This window comes from Paroedura picta, chromosome 9 (genome assembly GCF_049243985.1).
Source record: "Paroedura picta isolate Pp20150507F chromosome 9, Ppicta_v3.0, whole genome shotgun sequence".
NCBI classification, from domain to species: Eukaryota; Metazoa; Chordata; class Lepidosauria; order Squamata; family Gekkonidae; genus Paroedura; species Paroedura picta.
In genome coordinates, this window is record NC_135377.1 from 54633425 (window position 1) to 54646622 (window position 13198).

General features: G+C 39.2%; 1 protein-coding gene across 4 annotated transcripts in view; it reads right to left on the minus strand.

Annotated features, from left to right (window-relative positions):
* RTTN (rotatin) overlaps positions 1-13198 on the minus strand; it is a 98884-nt gene that overhangs the window by 48804 nt on the left and 36882 nt on the right. For all 4 annotated transcript variants that reach the window (XM_077352872.1, XM_077352871.1, XM_077352870.1 and 1 more), the window contains 7 exons: positions 11476-11664; positions 9713-9952; positions 8380-8524; positions 7176-7330; positions 4595-4814; positions 3573-3701; positions 3265-3372 (listed from right to left, as the gene is read on the minus strand). In XM_077352872.1, the coding sequence (XP_077208987.1) occupies positions 3265-3372; positions 3573-3701; positions 4595-4814; positions 7176-7330; positions 8380-8524; positions 9713-9952; positions 11476-11664 (1186 nt within the window). The remainder of the gene's footprint in view (positions 1-3264; positions 3373-3572; positions 3702-4594; positions 4815-7175; positions 7331-8379; positions 8525-9712; positions 9953-11475; positions 11665-13198) is intronic.

Below are 13198 nucleotides of genomic sequence, written 5' to 3' on the forward strand. Positions count from 1 at the left end.
TCTCTGTGATCAGCTTATTCACAAAAGTCCTATTATCACCTTTCATTCTTCTTCCTTGCTCCTTTCAGGACCAGCTACTCAGCTGTCTTTCATTTGCCACTAGGGTGGAAGCTAAATGCAGGGTCAGTCTACTCAACAGGAATGCTACTCTAAGCAGGCAGAGCAGGCCTTCTGATTGTTGCTCTTACCTCTTCCAATAGCCTGACAACTATACTTTCCAAGCAGTATGTGTAATACACATGACTTTAATGTCTTCAAGATTATACTGGCAAGATCTCCTCCCCATAAATTGTTGGTCACATTAGAGACATAAATATTTTCATATGCATTCCCAGATTTTCCCATCACCATCTTCGAATAGGCTAAAGTGTTAAACAGACATTAGGAACATTTATACTTGTCACTTCCAACTTAAGCCCAACTCAGACAGGAAATCGACGAGGAAACCAATTGTCGTTTGTGTGTGTTGTGACTTATGATGACCATATCAATTATTGACCTCCAAAACGTCCTGTTAAGAGTCTTGCTCAGGTCTTACAAACAAAGGGCTGTGGCTTCCTTGACTGAGTCAATCCATCTCACGTTGGGTCTTCCTCTTTTTCTGCTGCCTTCAACTTTTCCTAGTCTTATTATATTTGCTAATAGTTCAGGCTTGAACTTGCACCTCCTTAAAGACTAGCTTTAATGTAGCACAAGCATTCATTGAGACCATTTCAGCAGAAGTGGTAGACATAAATATACAGATAGGCAAGGAGAAAACAAAACACTGCAATGGAAGTAGTACAGTTTGCAATATTTCTATGCTAGGCTCAAACATACATAGTAATCTGGTACAGTTACACTTTGTGTAAGCTCTGGTTAGGACAATTGCATTTACTGATAAATTCTAATTTAACAATTATTTATGTTGCAGAAAGTCTGCTAGTTTTTGAGGACTAAAAAAAACCTCATTTTTGTTTCTTTCAAGTATGTTGCTGTGTGTATCTAAAGCAACAGAACAAAGTTTGAATGGAGCGGCATTTCATTATTATTATCATTAACATCATCATTATATTTGTTACCCGCTGCTATCAGCGAACTGTCTCACGGCAGGTTACAGAATAAAACCCCATATAAAACAATCATTATAACCCCTTTAAAATATAAACCCTGGCGGCGAAAGAAACCTATCCTCCCACCACGACAACTAACCCCCTCTCGGTTCACCACAGAAGGAGTCTATGTGCCACTGGACTCAAACTTTGATTTGTTTATTTGTAAGGAAAGAAGGAAAGCAACTGTAACACTTATTAAAATGTCACGATCCTTTGCAGTGAAATTAATATTACATAGATTAAAAAGGAAAGAAAGTTATATCCCTCAAACTAACGGTTATTTTCTTTCTTTTTTTTTATTGAAAGTTTTACACAGCCATAAAAAAGACACAAAACGTATAAAACATTACCACCAACACAACCCCCGATAACAAATAATAATAAAGACACCTCCCCCCAAAACCAAAAACATACAATAACAACAACAAAAAACATTTATAAAAGACCTCCGACCATCTACAAATCAGGTTCTTTAGTTTTCAAATACCACATGCACAAAAAATATTATTGGAAATCAAAATTTCACAATTAAATCATTCATTAACCATTCATAATTATATATATATATATATATATATATATATATATATATATATATATATATATATATATATATATATATATATATATATATATATATATATATATATACACATACATATATATATCCTTAGTTAAAAATAATATGATGAAATACATATTTACAACTAATAAATATTTACTTTAGAATACACTTCATCCTTGTCGTAACTAATTTATTCAACATAACCAATAATAATATTCTCATATACCTTATTACTTTTAAGATAATTTACAAATGTCTCCCAATTTGTTAGAAAACTATCTAGCATTTTGTCTCTCATTAATATTGTTAACATATCTAATTCTGCATACTCCTTAGCCTTATCCAACCATTCATTTACACTTGGTATTTTTTCATTTTTCCAGTATTGAGCATAAATTATTCTTGCTGCTGAAATCATGTAAAGTAAGAGTATTCTCCTTGCTTTTATTATTTCAGGATCCAAAATATTTAATAAATATAATTCTGGTTTAAGTTTCAAGTCAAGTTTTGTTATTTGATGGATCTGTACCCAACATTTTTTTTGCCTCTGGACGTGTCCACCAAAGGTTTCTTTTCAAACTAACGGTTATTTTCCATGAACCCATATTGCACTGTTTAGAAAGTAAAGGCAGAGGACAGCCAATCTGTATGCTGCCTGATGTAACAAAATACCACAAGCCAGCCCTGGCTAAATACAGATTTGCACCCTACAAGTAAACTGTGCAATGAAGGAAATAATACATGACAGGAACATGACATACGATCACTTAAACAGCCTCGCTGAATACTAATGTAGATTAAAAGAGTGAGACTTTGTACATCTATATAGCATTTAGCCTACTTTCAGGAATGAATACATCAATACTCCTAAAAACAAATGTCCTGAAGCAGAAAGTAGACTTTATAAGTTTTTCAATCTTAGTCTGTTCTTGGTTTCAGCCATTACTGAAGGTCAATACCAGAAGTATGCTTCTCTCTATAGGAAGGCTGATGGGATGGCAGGATCACCCTCTTGCCATGTCTGATCATCTCCAAAATTATGCCTCCAACAACGAGTAGAAAAACTTGTAAGGGTATGGTGTCTCTCTTTATGGTTGGCATTTAGGTACAGCAGTAATCAGGAAAAAAGATGATTCACATCAGTGACCAATTTTGTAGACACCTATTTCTACCTGCATCTGCTGATGCTCATGCCCTGTTCAAGCCTATTAATCACAAATGCTCCCTTATTCAGAAGTTTTGAGCAAATACAAATTGATAAATCTGATCAGTTTAAACTGAAGCAAGACAGAAAAAAGTAGTGGACAAAGAGGTTGATGAAAGGATCCTGTGTCATCCATGTTCCCCATCCTGGCAGGTATTATAAATGTAATTACAGAGTTTTGAACTAAGTATTCAAAAAGACATGACTATGCAAGACAATTTAGCATACACATATTATTAATTTGGGCTCTTTAAAACTAAAATGTTCCGTAACTCACAAGTATGAAAGAACAAAAAACATCAATATACAATTACTATGGGAACCTATTTCACTGTTGAAACTCTGTAAGCCTGAACAGTGTAAATACAAGCAAACAATTCTAGAGGGAAGATTTTACTGACCTCTGGATCTCTGTCTACCCATAAAGGAATCAGCCAAGCTAGGCCTTTCGGAGAAGTAAGTTGTTCTTCACTGTTGTCACATGGCAAAAACCAGAGAGATATCCAGTCCTGCAATATATATATTTATATATTTGTAAGAAATTAGATCCTCAACCAAATGTCAGTCTTATAAACTAAAGTGCTTACTCTTTGCTGGCCTGGCTTGTTTCAGGCAAGGTTTTCCTGAATGGCCTATAAAAATTGTCAGCAATCATGTGCCTCATAGGTTTAGCAAGCCTGATCAAAGTGGCTACATTTAAAGTACTTACCACATTTGATGCCTGACACATCATTTCGTGAGTCAAGTGAAGTAAACATATAATAGCGCACTTAGTGACACCTTTTCCCATGAATGACATGGCATTTCCTCGCCATTCAACATAAAAGGAGGAGATTACCTGAGAGGCAAGAAGTACACATACAATCAGGCTACTTCCACAAAGGGTGTAAAATTCTTCATTTCACTATGTTCTTTCCCAAATAACTTTTACAGGCTATTTCAGATGTCAGATCTAAATTTTGCTCTTGCATCACACAGCTCAAACTTACATTGTGGTTCACAAAACAAAATTAGGGCTCAATTAAACAAGGGGTACTGCGATTGTCTGAATGCGACCTACTCCACTAACCTACTAACTACCGTTAATTGAAACAGATTCTGGGGCTTATTCATTACAGTTAGTCTTAGTCATGGTTTCACGTGATATAAAAATACAGACATTCTAACTTAACCATGTTTTGTTTCCCAGTGCTGCCCTTCTACATGTTTCATACTGCAGAGAAACCTGGGAAAACCAAAGGAAATGAAAGCAGGATTTCCTGACGTACACCAGGTTTTCAGAGATAGCTTGCAAATTCTGGTTTCACAATCCAACATAGTTACATTCTATAAGAACTACAGTGAGTCTTAGGAGAGTACGGTATACAAATTGTAATCATAAATAAAATAGTCCATGGACATTTGAAGAGTTTGGCCACCCCTGACATACAGGCTTTCCCCTTCAGTTCCGTTGGCTGGCAGCAATGGCTTACATTTTCTTACAGTTTCCATCATTTGTGCTGATTCACTATCCTGCAAACTGTGCCCCCTCCCTCATATCAAAGATATGCATTTCAGTACTCAGAAGTAGCATTTCAGAAAACAAAGTTTAATGATCAAGATATTCATTGGCTGATACTTCAAAAATCACTGTAAGTGTGAAATATGCTTTAAAGAGTAAAACCATTGAAGTATTTTGCATAGTATTTTGCTTGCTAGTCCCATTAAAACCAAGATTCATACTCTACATACCTCAAGAAGCCCTGCTAAGTATTTCTTACAAATTGTAAATGGCTCCATTGTAACTGAGTAGGAACTCCAACCTGGCACAGCAGTGACATGAACCATTCCTCTTAAAGTCCTTTCCAAAGAGGGCAATCCATAGAAGTGAGGGGCATCTGTCACCCGTAAATACTGCATAAGTTTCAAAGCCAGTTCTGTTCTGAAATAGCCAGCAAGTTCTAGATCTTTCCTAAAGCAAACACAAAACTGGTATTGCAGATACATTTTTCTAAAAATATCACAGTCATTCAAACTTGATGCACAAGAAGGAAAGTGGAACAATAAATATATTAGAGGTTACAGTATACTGGCAGCTATACAATTTTGCTGCAAACATTGGTACATATTCAGATGCAGACATCATACTAAAAGACAATTTGAGGAGAAAATGATGAGTAAAAAGGGGATGGAGGCAGACTGCTCTTCTCTGCAATATCATCACACCTAAAGTAGCGGAGTAATAATCAGCATATCAATTTGTGGATAACAATTCCCATTTTAAGACAGCACTTAAAAAACTAGGGAGCAGTGGGTGAGAAAGAAATGAGATACCGATTGGGCTCTTTACAAGTTACAAGCTGCATAGCAAGTGAGATGAGTCTGTAGGAAAAGGATGGACTTAAGACATGAAAGATACTCAGACACTTAAAAAGATGTACACACTGATAGAGTGCTGCTGCCTTCAAACACTGGTGAAAATGGACCCTAATGCTCAATCTTTAGTCCAACCAGGATGGTATATTGTCTTAGGTATTTAACTGTAACTGTTGTTCATTGAGTGGTCTTCTGTGCAGACACACATCCTTCCCTCCTGCCATGCTCTGAACTATCTGGAACCTTGGGGTCTCCAGAGGTGAAATGGAGAGTACTGAGGGAGTAGTGCCCCTCCTCCTGGTCATGTGATTGTTTTGGCAAAAAGTGCCAAAGGGAGAGTAGTCCGCTAGAAAGCTTAGGAGATATTTTCTGTGGCTGGCCTACATACATGGAGTCCCAATGTGGAACTGCACAGAAACCACAATGATGAAATAAGTTACACAATGGACTACAGCCATGCTGATTTAACAGAATCCATTATTCACTGTTGGACAGTCCTTGCCATTGCAAAATCCATTCAGATCAATAGTTTTGAAAAGTTTACCAGGAAACTTCAGAGGTCCTCTAAGCCAGGTGAACTTGTGGTCCTCCAGATGTTCATGGACTACTATTCCCATGAGCCCCTGTCAGCAAACTCTGGTAGGGGCTCATGGGAATTATAGTCCATGGACATCTGGAGGACCACAGGTTGACTACCCCTGCTCTAAGCAATACTTTATTGGGGGGGAATCATTAATAGCTGACAAAAGGACAATTGCCCCACTGCTGGGGAGTGCAGTTTGCTTCCAGGCATATTCATTTCAGGGCAACAGTGATCCACCTAGTGCCTCATGTGAACCAAGTTCTAAACTGAGATCCTGTGTAAGATATCCAGGCATTCCTTGGTAATGATGAGTGAGTCAACGTGCAAAAATGTCCTCAATTCCTGGTTTAAACTTGAACAAAGGGTAACATTCCTTGGATGAGTATGATGTACAAGAAAAAAAAAACCCAAAGAGTGATGCTTCGTAAATTTGCCATCTCATGTAGTCCCCTCCCAAATTTGGAACCTTCACAGATGTTGCCCACTTGGCAAAAATTGTTTTTCACAACCCAGGCTAGTCACTTTCCAGTCAGTAGAACAAAAGCAGAGATTGACAAAATTCTGGAAAAACCAAGAATGTGCCTGAACTCATACTCCATGAGGTAAACTTAAACCATCTATATAATTTGGCAACAACATTGAAAGAATCATATTCAGCCGAGGGCCCACATTCAGCCGGTGCTTCGTCATCTGCACTGGTTACCAGTTTGTTTCCGAATCAGATTCAAGGTATTGGTATTGACCTTTAAGGCTATACGCGGCCTGGGTCCCGTCTACCTGCGGGACCGCTTGGTTGCTTATGTCCCCCGCAGGGCACTCCGCTCTGCGGGTATGAATTTACTGGTTGTCCCGGGCCCATGGGATGCTCGCCTGGCCTCGACCCGGGCCAGGGCCTTTTCAGTCCTGGCCCCAACCTGGTGGAACGAGCTCCCAGAAGAGCTAAGGGCCCTGCAGGATCTACCAGCTTTCCGCAGGGCCTGTAAGACGGAGCTCTTCCGCCAGGCACATGGTTGAGGCCAGGGCAGCTCTCCCACTAATCCATCAGAGGATCCCCTCCAATATTGAGATCTCTAACACCGAGATCATGGTTAGATGTATTGTATTGGTGCCACCCTCTTCTGAACATTATTCTCTCCACCAGGCTGAACTAAGATCAGAATTGTGACCACCGCCGCTATATGTTATGTGATATGTTATATGTAACTTTTAATTGGGGTTTTTATGGGGATTTTATTGTGTTTTAACTATTTATGTTGTAAACCGCCCTGAGACCTATTGGGAGAAGGGCGGTCTAAAAATTAAATAATAATAATAAAAAAAAAATAATAATATTGCTGTAAGCTGATTTTTATGGACATCATTTTCATGCTATACCTGTCAGTAACTGACATGAAGCTGAGCAGAAGTGTATTAAAGAAAGTAATCAATTCTTTCTGCAGTTGTCGTCTGACAGCAGTCTTTGCATCATCTATTTCAGCTTGTGTCTGGGATTCTGGTTGCACAACCAGATCTAGTAGAGACTCTGGATTCTGTAGGAAAAAAGCGGTGAGATATTTTCACAACAGAAGGACTGAGGCCTTAATAGCTGGTTCTCCATGACTGGAATGATAGTCCATCTAAAGGAGCTTAACAGAACACTGCTTTGCAAACCAAATACTTCCTTCCAATGACTTTTTCTCCTTTACAAAGTATATAGAATCCATTCCAACCCTTTTCATCAAAACAGTGCATTTACAGATGGGAACCTTATGACCTTGCCCTAAAGACGAGATTCTTGTGAATATGGACTATTTCACAGGGGACCAAAAGCAAGAAGGAAAGGGTTTCCCTGCTATTCTCTCATGTGGACATTTGCCCCATTTGAGGAACTTGTTGGGCCAAAGTGAGAAAAAAGACTTCTTTCCTTGCTGCAGCCCACACTTTCCACTCGACAGTCTTCCCTAAACTACTCCCCTCCCCACCCTGTGGAATTTATGCACTTGATAGCCTGATACTAGTTTCACAGCCACATTAAATAGAATTAAAATTCTACTACCACAGGTCAAGAATCAGCTTCTCAGAAATAACTTTCTCTAGGGTTACAGAAACAGAAAGCCAGTTCAGCTGCCAGCATACACTACTCCACCCACTCCCTCTCTGGTTATACAGCTCAGACACATTCTACCAAGCTAGAACCCATACAAAAATTTTGTTGATCCTCTTCAACCGAGGAATATGCCAGAAAGCCCTATAGGAACAAGCAGGCAACCCCAAGCTCAGTCCTTGGCATGTTTAAAATTCTTTCAAACCTCAGGGCTTGGGAAGACCTTTGCCTAAGACTTTAGTCACTTCCCATCAAAACATACTGTACAAGAGTGAGACAGACCAATGCTTTGATCCTCTGTACGAAAGCTCATTCTTGCACATAAGCCATAACAGAGGGGAATGGTACATAACATAAAATGTCTGAAGGTATTAACTAAAGCCTGTCATAATTAGGAGTCACATCACCCCTCATCATATTTCTATTTATTTAGAGGTCAATCAGCAGACTGAAGGGAAGGCTAATATAAAAACAAGTTGCCAACTGGAATCTTACATGCTTCAGTGTTACATCCAGAATCCACTTTAGGTGCTCTATAGCCAAAGTGCTTCGTTGCTCCTTTAGTAACTTGTTTAGAAAACATAAGACATCAGCCAGGAGTTTTTCATCTTCTGGAGAAGATGGAAGTACCTGAAGAAACCTTGGATATAAAGTTAATATTAAATATCTGCAGGCTTGAATATAAAATATGGTTGAGGCCAGGGTGATTTAAATAATTATCACACTGGGCATCCCTCCTTTCTCTCTTCCCCTAGTCCATCCTTCCCCCCACCCACCATAGGCCCCCCACCTCACAAAACCATCAATATAGCTGGGAAATGGGGGGGGGATCTCCAGCAAGACAATGGCAACTGAACAAAATGGTGGTATAGCAGATGGCGGAACATTTTAACATAAAAATTTTTAATAACTTTTATTGTATTTTTGGATGTACCGCATGTTAGTTTTAAATGTTGTGGACCACCTCAAGCCCACCCCAAGGGTGCAGTCAATAAATTGAATAATATGTAATGATTTATTTTAACAATATAAAGAATGGTAACAGATATGAGCTAGAACAGGGGTGGTCATACTGTGTCTCTCCAGATGTCCATGGATTACAATTCCCATGAGCCCTTGCCAGCACCATCCTGGAATAGTAGTCCATGGACATCTGGAGAGCCATAGTTTGGCCACTCCCGGATGACTCAAAGCTATGACATTTCAGAGATCAATGTAACACCACCAGCAGAAGGGAGATGCACAAAAATTAGCAATGAGTAGAATTTACATAGTTTGCTTGGTCACTCTGTGAAGTACCTCCTGCATATTCACAGAAGGCTTCTGGAAAGTCTGATTAGCCTAAAAACCTCCTAGGGTGATGAAGGATTCCCTAACTCAAAGGAGATGGAGAACAAAGCAGAGGAGAGGTTACTCCCTTCTGATCAGTATAAAACACCACAATCTCAGTGCCATCCTATGCTGAGTTACATCAATCTAGCCCTCATATTTCACTGGAGTAACCCTTGTCAGGATTGCATTTTCAGAAAACCCAGCTGATGTAGAGTGGGTAGGAAAAGTTTGTTAGATCATGCCATGTTGGGTAGATTTGGGGGAGGGTGAAGAGAGCAAACAAGAACTCAGTCATCTAGTTTATGAATTTGAAAATTTTCCCTTTCTCCCATCGGTATGGAACACAAAAGTGTTTGCTACTTTAAAGATGTTTACTCCTGTGGCAAGTGCCTGGAAAGACTCCAAAGAGGCCAGATATCTTTGAAAGTTTCAAAGCCAAATCTACTGTGACAAGCAGCTTTGTAGCTAGTCACATACCTTGCACTTACACACTGACCTGCTTAATGCTGTTTGCCAAGCTGAAGACTTCAAAGTGGCCCCACAAGGACCACTGCTGCACATTAATGCCAGCCTGTCATTTAGAACATAAAAATTCATCTTCGTGACAGCAGCCCTAACTTCCCTGTGGGACGCTGCTTGAATGACTGAATTAAGACAGTCTTGCAGTCCACTGCTTGTGTGTGTTATCTTCAGGGTCAGAATATCTGCTGAAGACAGTTTTAATGTGTCTAGAAATCTGAAATGAAAGAGAAAATGCAAGTTTACATGGGGATTAAAAAACAAAGACTAAGACTAAAGAGACAAAGACTAAAGCCATAAAGCAATTAGTGTTTTTATTACTGTCTACCACATGAATCTTAACTCTATTTAAAATTTTGGATAGCATGAGACTTCTAAAAGTCTGGCTTTTGACTACTGTTGTTCCTATGAGGGCCATAAGAGAACGCTGGCTTCAAAAAATTGAATTGATCTGTTTACTATGGTTCTCACAGCAGGAAATGAGCCTCCTGAAAATAAGTAAATAAAAAGTCGGAAAATGAAAAGGGGGAATGCAAGTATCAGTAAAGCTACACACACTACTCATCCCGAGTGCTACTAAATAGGATTTACTGTGCTCTGCGATACAAACTTCTAAGATAGCTGGCTTCTACTTCCTTTCCAGAAAAATCAAGACACAGGCTATATTATGAAATCACCACAATGCCTTGTAAATTGTAGCTTGATTAAGCCCCAGTTACTCACAATACCTGAAAGCAAATAGTCCAGCATGGTGTAGTGGTTAAGAGCGGCACCCTCTAATCTGGAAAGTCGGATTTGCTTCCCCGCTACTCCATACGCAGCCAGCTGGGTGACTCAGGCTAATCACAGTCCTGTCAGAACTATTCTCAGAGAGCAGTCCTGGCAGATCTCTCTCAGCCCCACCTACCTCACACGGTGTCTGTTGTGGGGAGAGGAAGGGAAGGCTATTATAGTGAAAAGTGGGGTATAAAACTCAACCTTCTTCAACAAACCAGGATTTCACACCAGGGCTTTTTAAGCAGTTTCAGCCACAGTGTTCAGTTCTGACTTGTTGAGAATTCACAAATCATGCAAGCAATGTTTCTTGAGGCTGCCTTGCCCCAGAAACACCCCTACAGGAAGGCTTCCCTTTATGCAGACAAGGACAAGCAGCAAAAGACCTCAGCTTTAAGCATGAATTGAGATTTGATCCTTTCATTTGGTGAACAGAGCAGAATTTATTGTACAGACCACTGTGAACCAAGATTTATCATAATGTCTGAATGCAACCATTACTTTGTTGTGACTGAACTGTCAGTAAAAACAGAAAATTCAAATTGTTGATCAGATCCAAACCTTCCACACCACCAGGGATGGAGACTTACTCTGATACATACAAGATTCCTTGCACCAACATTTGGATCCAAATATCCATTGCACATGAGGAAACTCAAGTTATAGCTCTATTTAAGATATCATAATAGCACCTGAACTTCTGGGATTAAAACAAGGAGACTATAAACCTCCTTATGTGGACCAGAATCAGAACCCTTCCCAGGGCTTTAAAAAAAGGGAAGGTGTTCATTATGGCAAGTAGGAGAAGAAACAGGCCTGAAGACACAGATTATGGTATCACAAACTAAGAACACCTTGATATCATTCCTAGCTACTAGATTATCTTTTAAAACTTTTTTATTTCTAGCACAAGTCAGCTCTAAACATAAAAAGGAGTTTTAATATAGTAAAGATATGATAGCTTACTTTTGGCTTCCTGTATCATAATTTATTAGTTGTAGTATGTTATCAATACTATGGAACCAAGACAGATTCCAAGCCATTTTAAGCATGTCCGACACAGGCTTCAAGGACCACAGTTCACAAGAAAATGGTAACACCACAGAGTTAGGACTCACTGCATGATGAGCAGCAATTCTGACAGGCAGATGATATCTTTATGGGAGAAACAGAAATATTAGGAGGCAAAATTCTTGATCCTGAAAAATATTCAGATGGGTAGTAAAAGTGAATATTGAGTTTAAAAATAAAGTTTCCCTGGACTTGCCCATAGTTTTCAGGAGACCTGATCACCCAAGAACACCAATAGCGCTAGAGTTTGCAGCATGGAAGATATGGGTTAAGCCAGTGGTCTGCAACCTCCTTGAGGCTGCGGACCGGCGGCGGCAGGGAGGGCGATTGCCCAGCTGCACATGCGCGTTTGCAGCTGCACATGGCTGCAAACGCGTATGCACGGCACTCCCAAGAGAGACACCTACCATCTCACAATTGCAACAGATAAACTGAAAGGGAGAGTGGTAGCAGAATCACAGGTTGTCTTAAAATCCCAATTAAAACCCCATTAAAAGACATTAAAAATCATAACATGGTGGCAGCCAATCACAATCTACTCCCACCTGCCAAGGCGATAGAGAAGGGGGAGATGATGTATACTTCAGATCCCCCCAGGTTTCTTCTGTACAGCCTTGGATATTCAAAAGCCAGAACATTAATCAAATGAGACTATAATACACCACCCTTCAAGTCGACTCATCATAGGGCTACTCTGTTGCAATTGGGAACTACAACTAAAATTGTGTTCCATCAGATTACCTTTACACATTAGAACTCCCCAAATACCACAGAGCCTTCACTCTGGCTCATTTTAAGGTCCTTCCATCTCCCCTTGTTGTTTAGTTTATTGGATTGGATTTAGTTTATTGGATTTTTAGACTGCCCTCCCAGCAAGCTGGCTCAGGGCGGTGTACAAAAATTATAAAATACAGTTACAACAGATAAAATTGAATTTTAAATTTATTTACAATAAAATGTCTACTGTGGGTGTTGAATTCTCCCAGATATTCAGGACGATTGGGGAGTGGGTCTATACATAGATCAATGGATAGATGAGTGACTAGATGAATAGGTAGGTAGGTAGATTTTAGCTTGAAGACGTTATCCCATATGCACAATATCATAATATGCCCATGTCAATTGGGAATGGTAGAAACAATCAAACATGCCCTCTTATTTTGCTGATTTTACTAGGATGTGCATTACCCTAACTATGTCCAAATATCCAGGCAGATCAAATGATTTTTATATATTTTTCTTCTTGCTGATCATTTTAATGAAACTGTCCTTAAGGTTGCAAGATTCTGCACTTTGGCGTGTTCAACAAGGCAAAAGAAGATGGTCCAGTATTTTAATAATTTTATTATTAATAATAATAATTGTATGTTTTCTGTATAAAATACCTATTTTATACATCAAATGTGTATTATGTATCATTGATGAGAAGATAACTAGCTCATTAGAAGCACCCAGCCTTTTCCTCACCAAATGCTTATAGTAGAAAACTGTAACTGGAGGAGCTCTCTAGAACTTCATATTTGCATGAGCAACAAAAAGTAAGCCCTGTGACTTTCTAATCTCAACATCTTCCAGCATCATTCAAGATTGCCATAGACATTTCCTTTTTGCATAATTC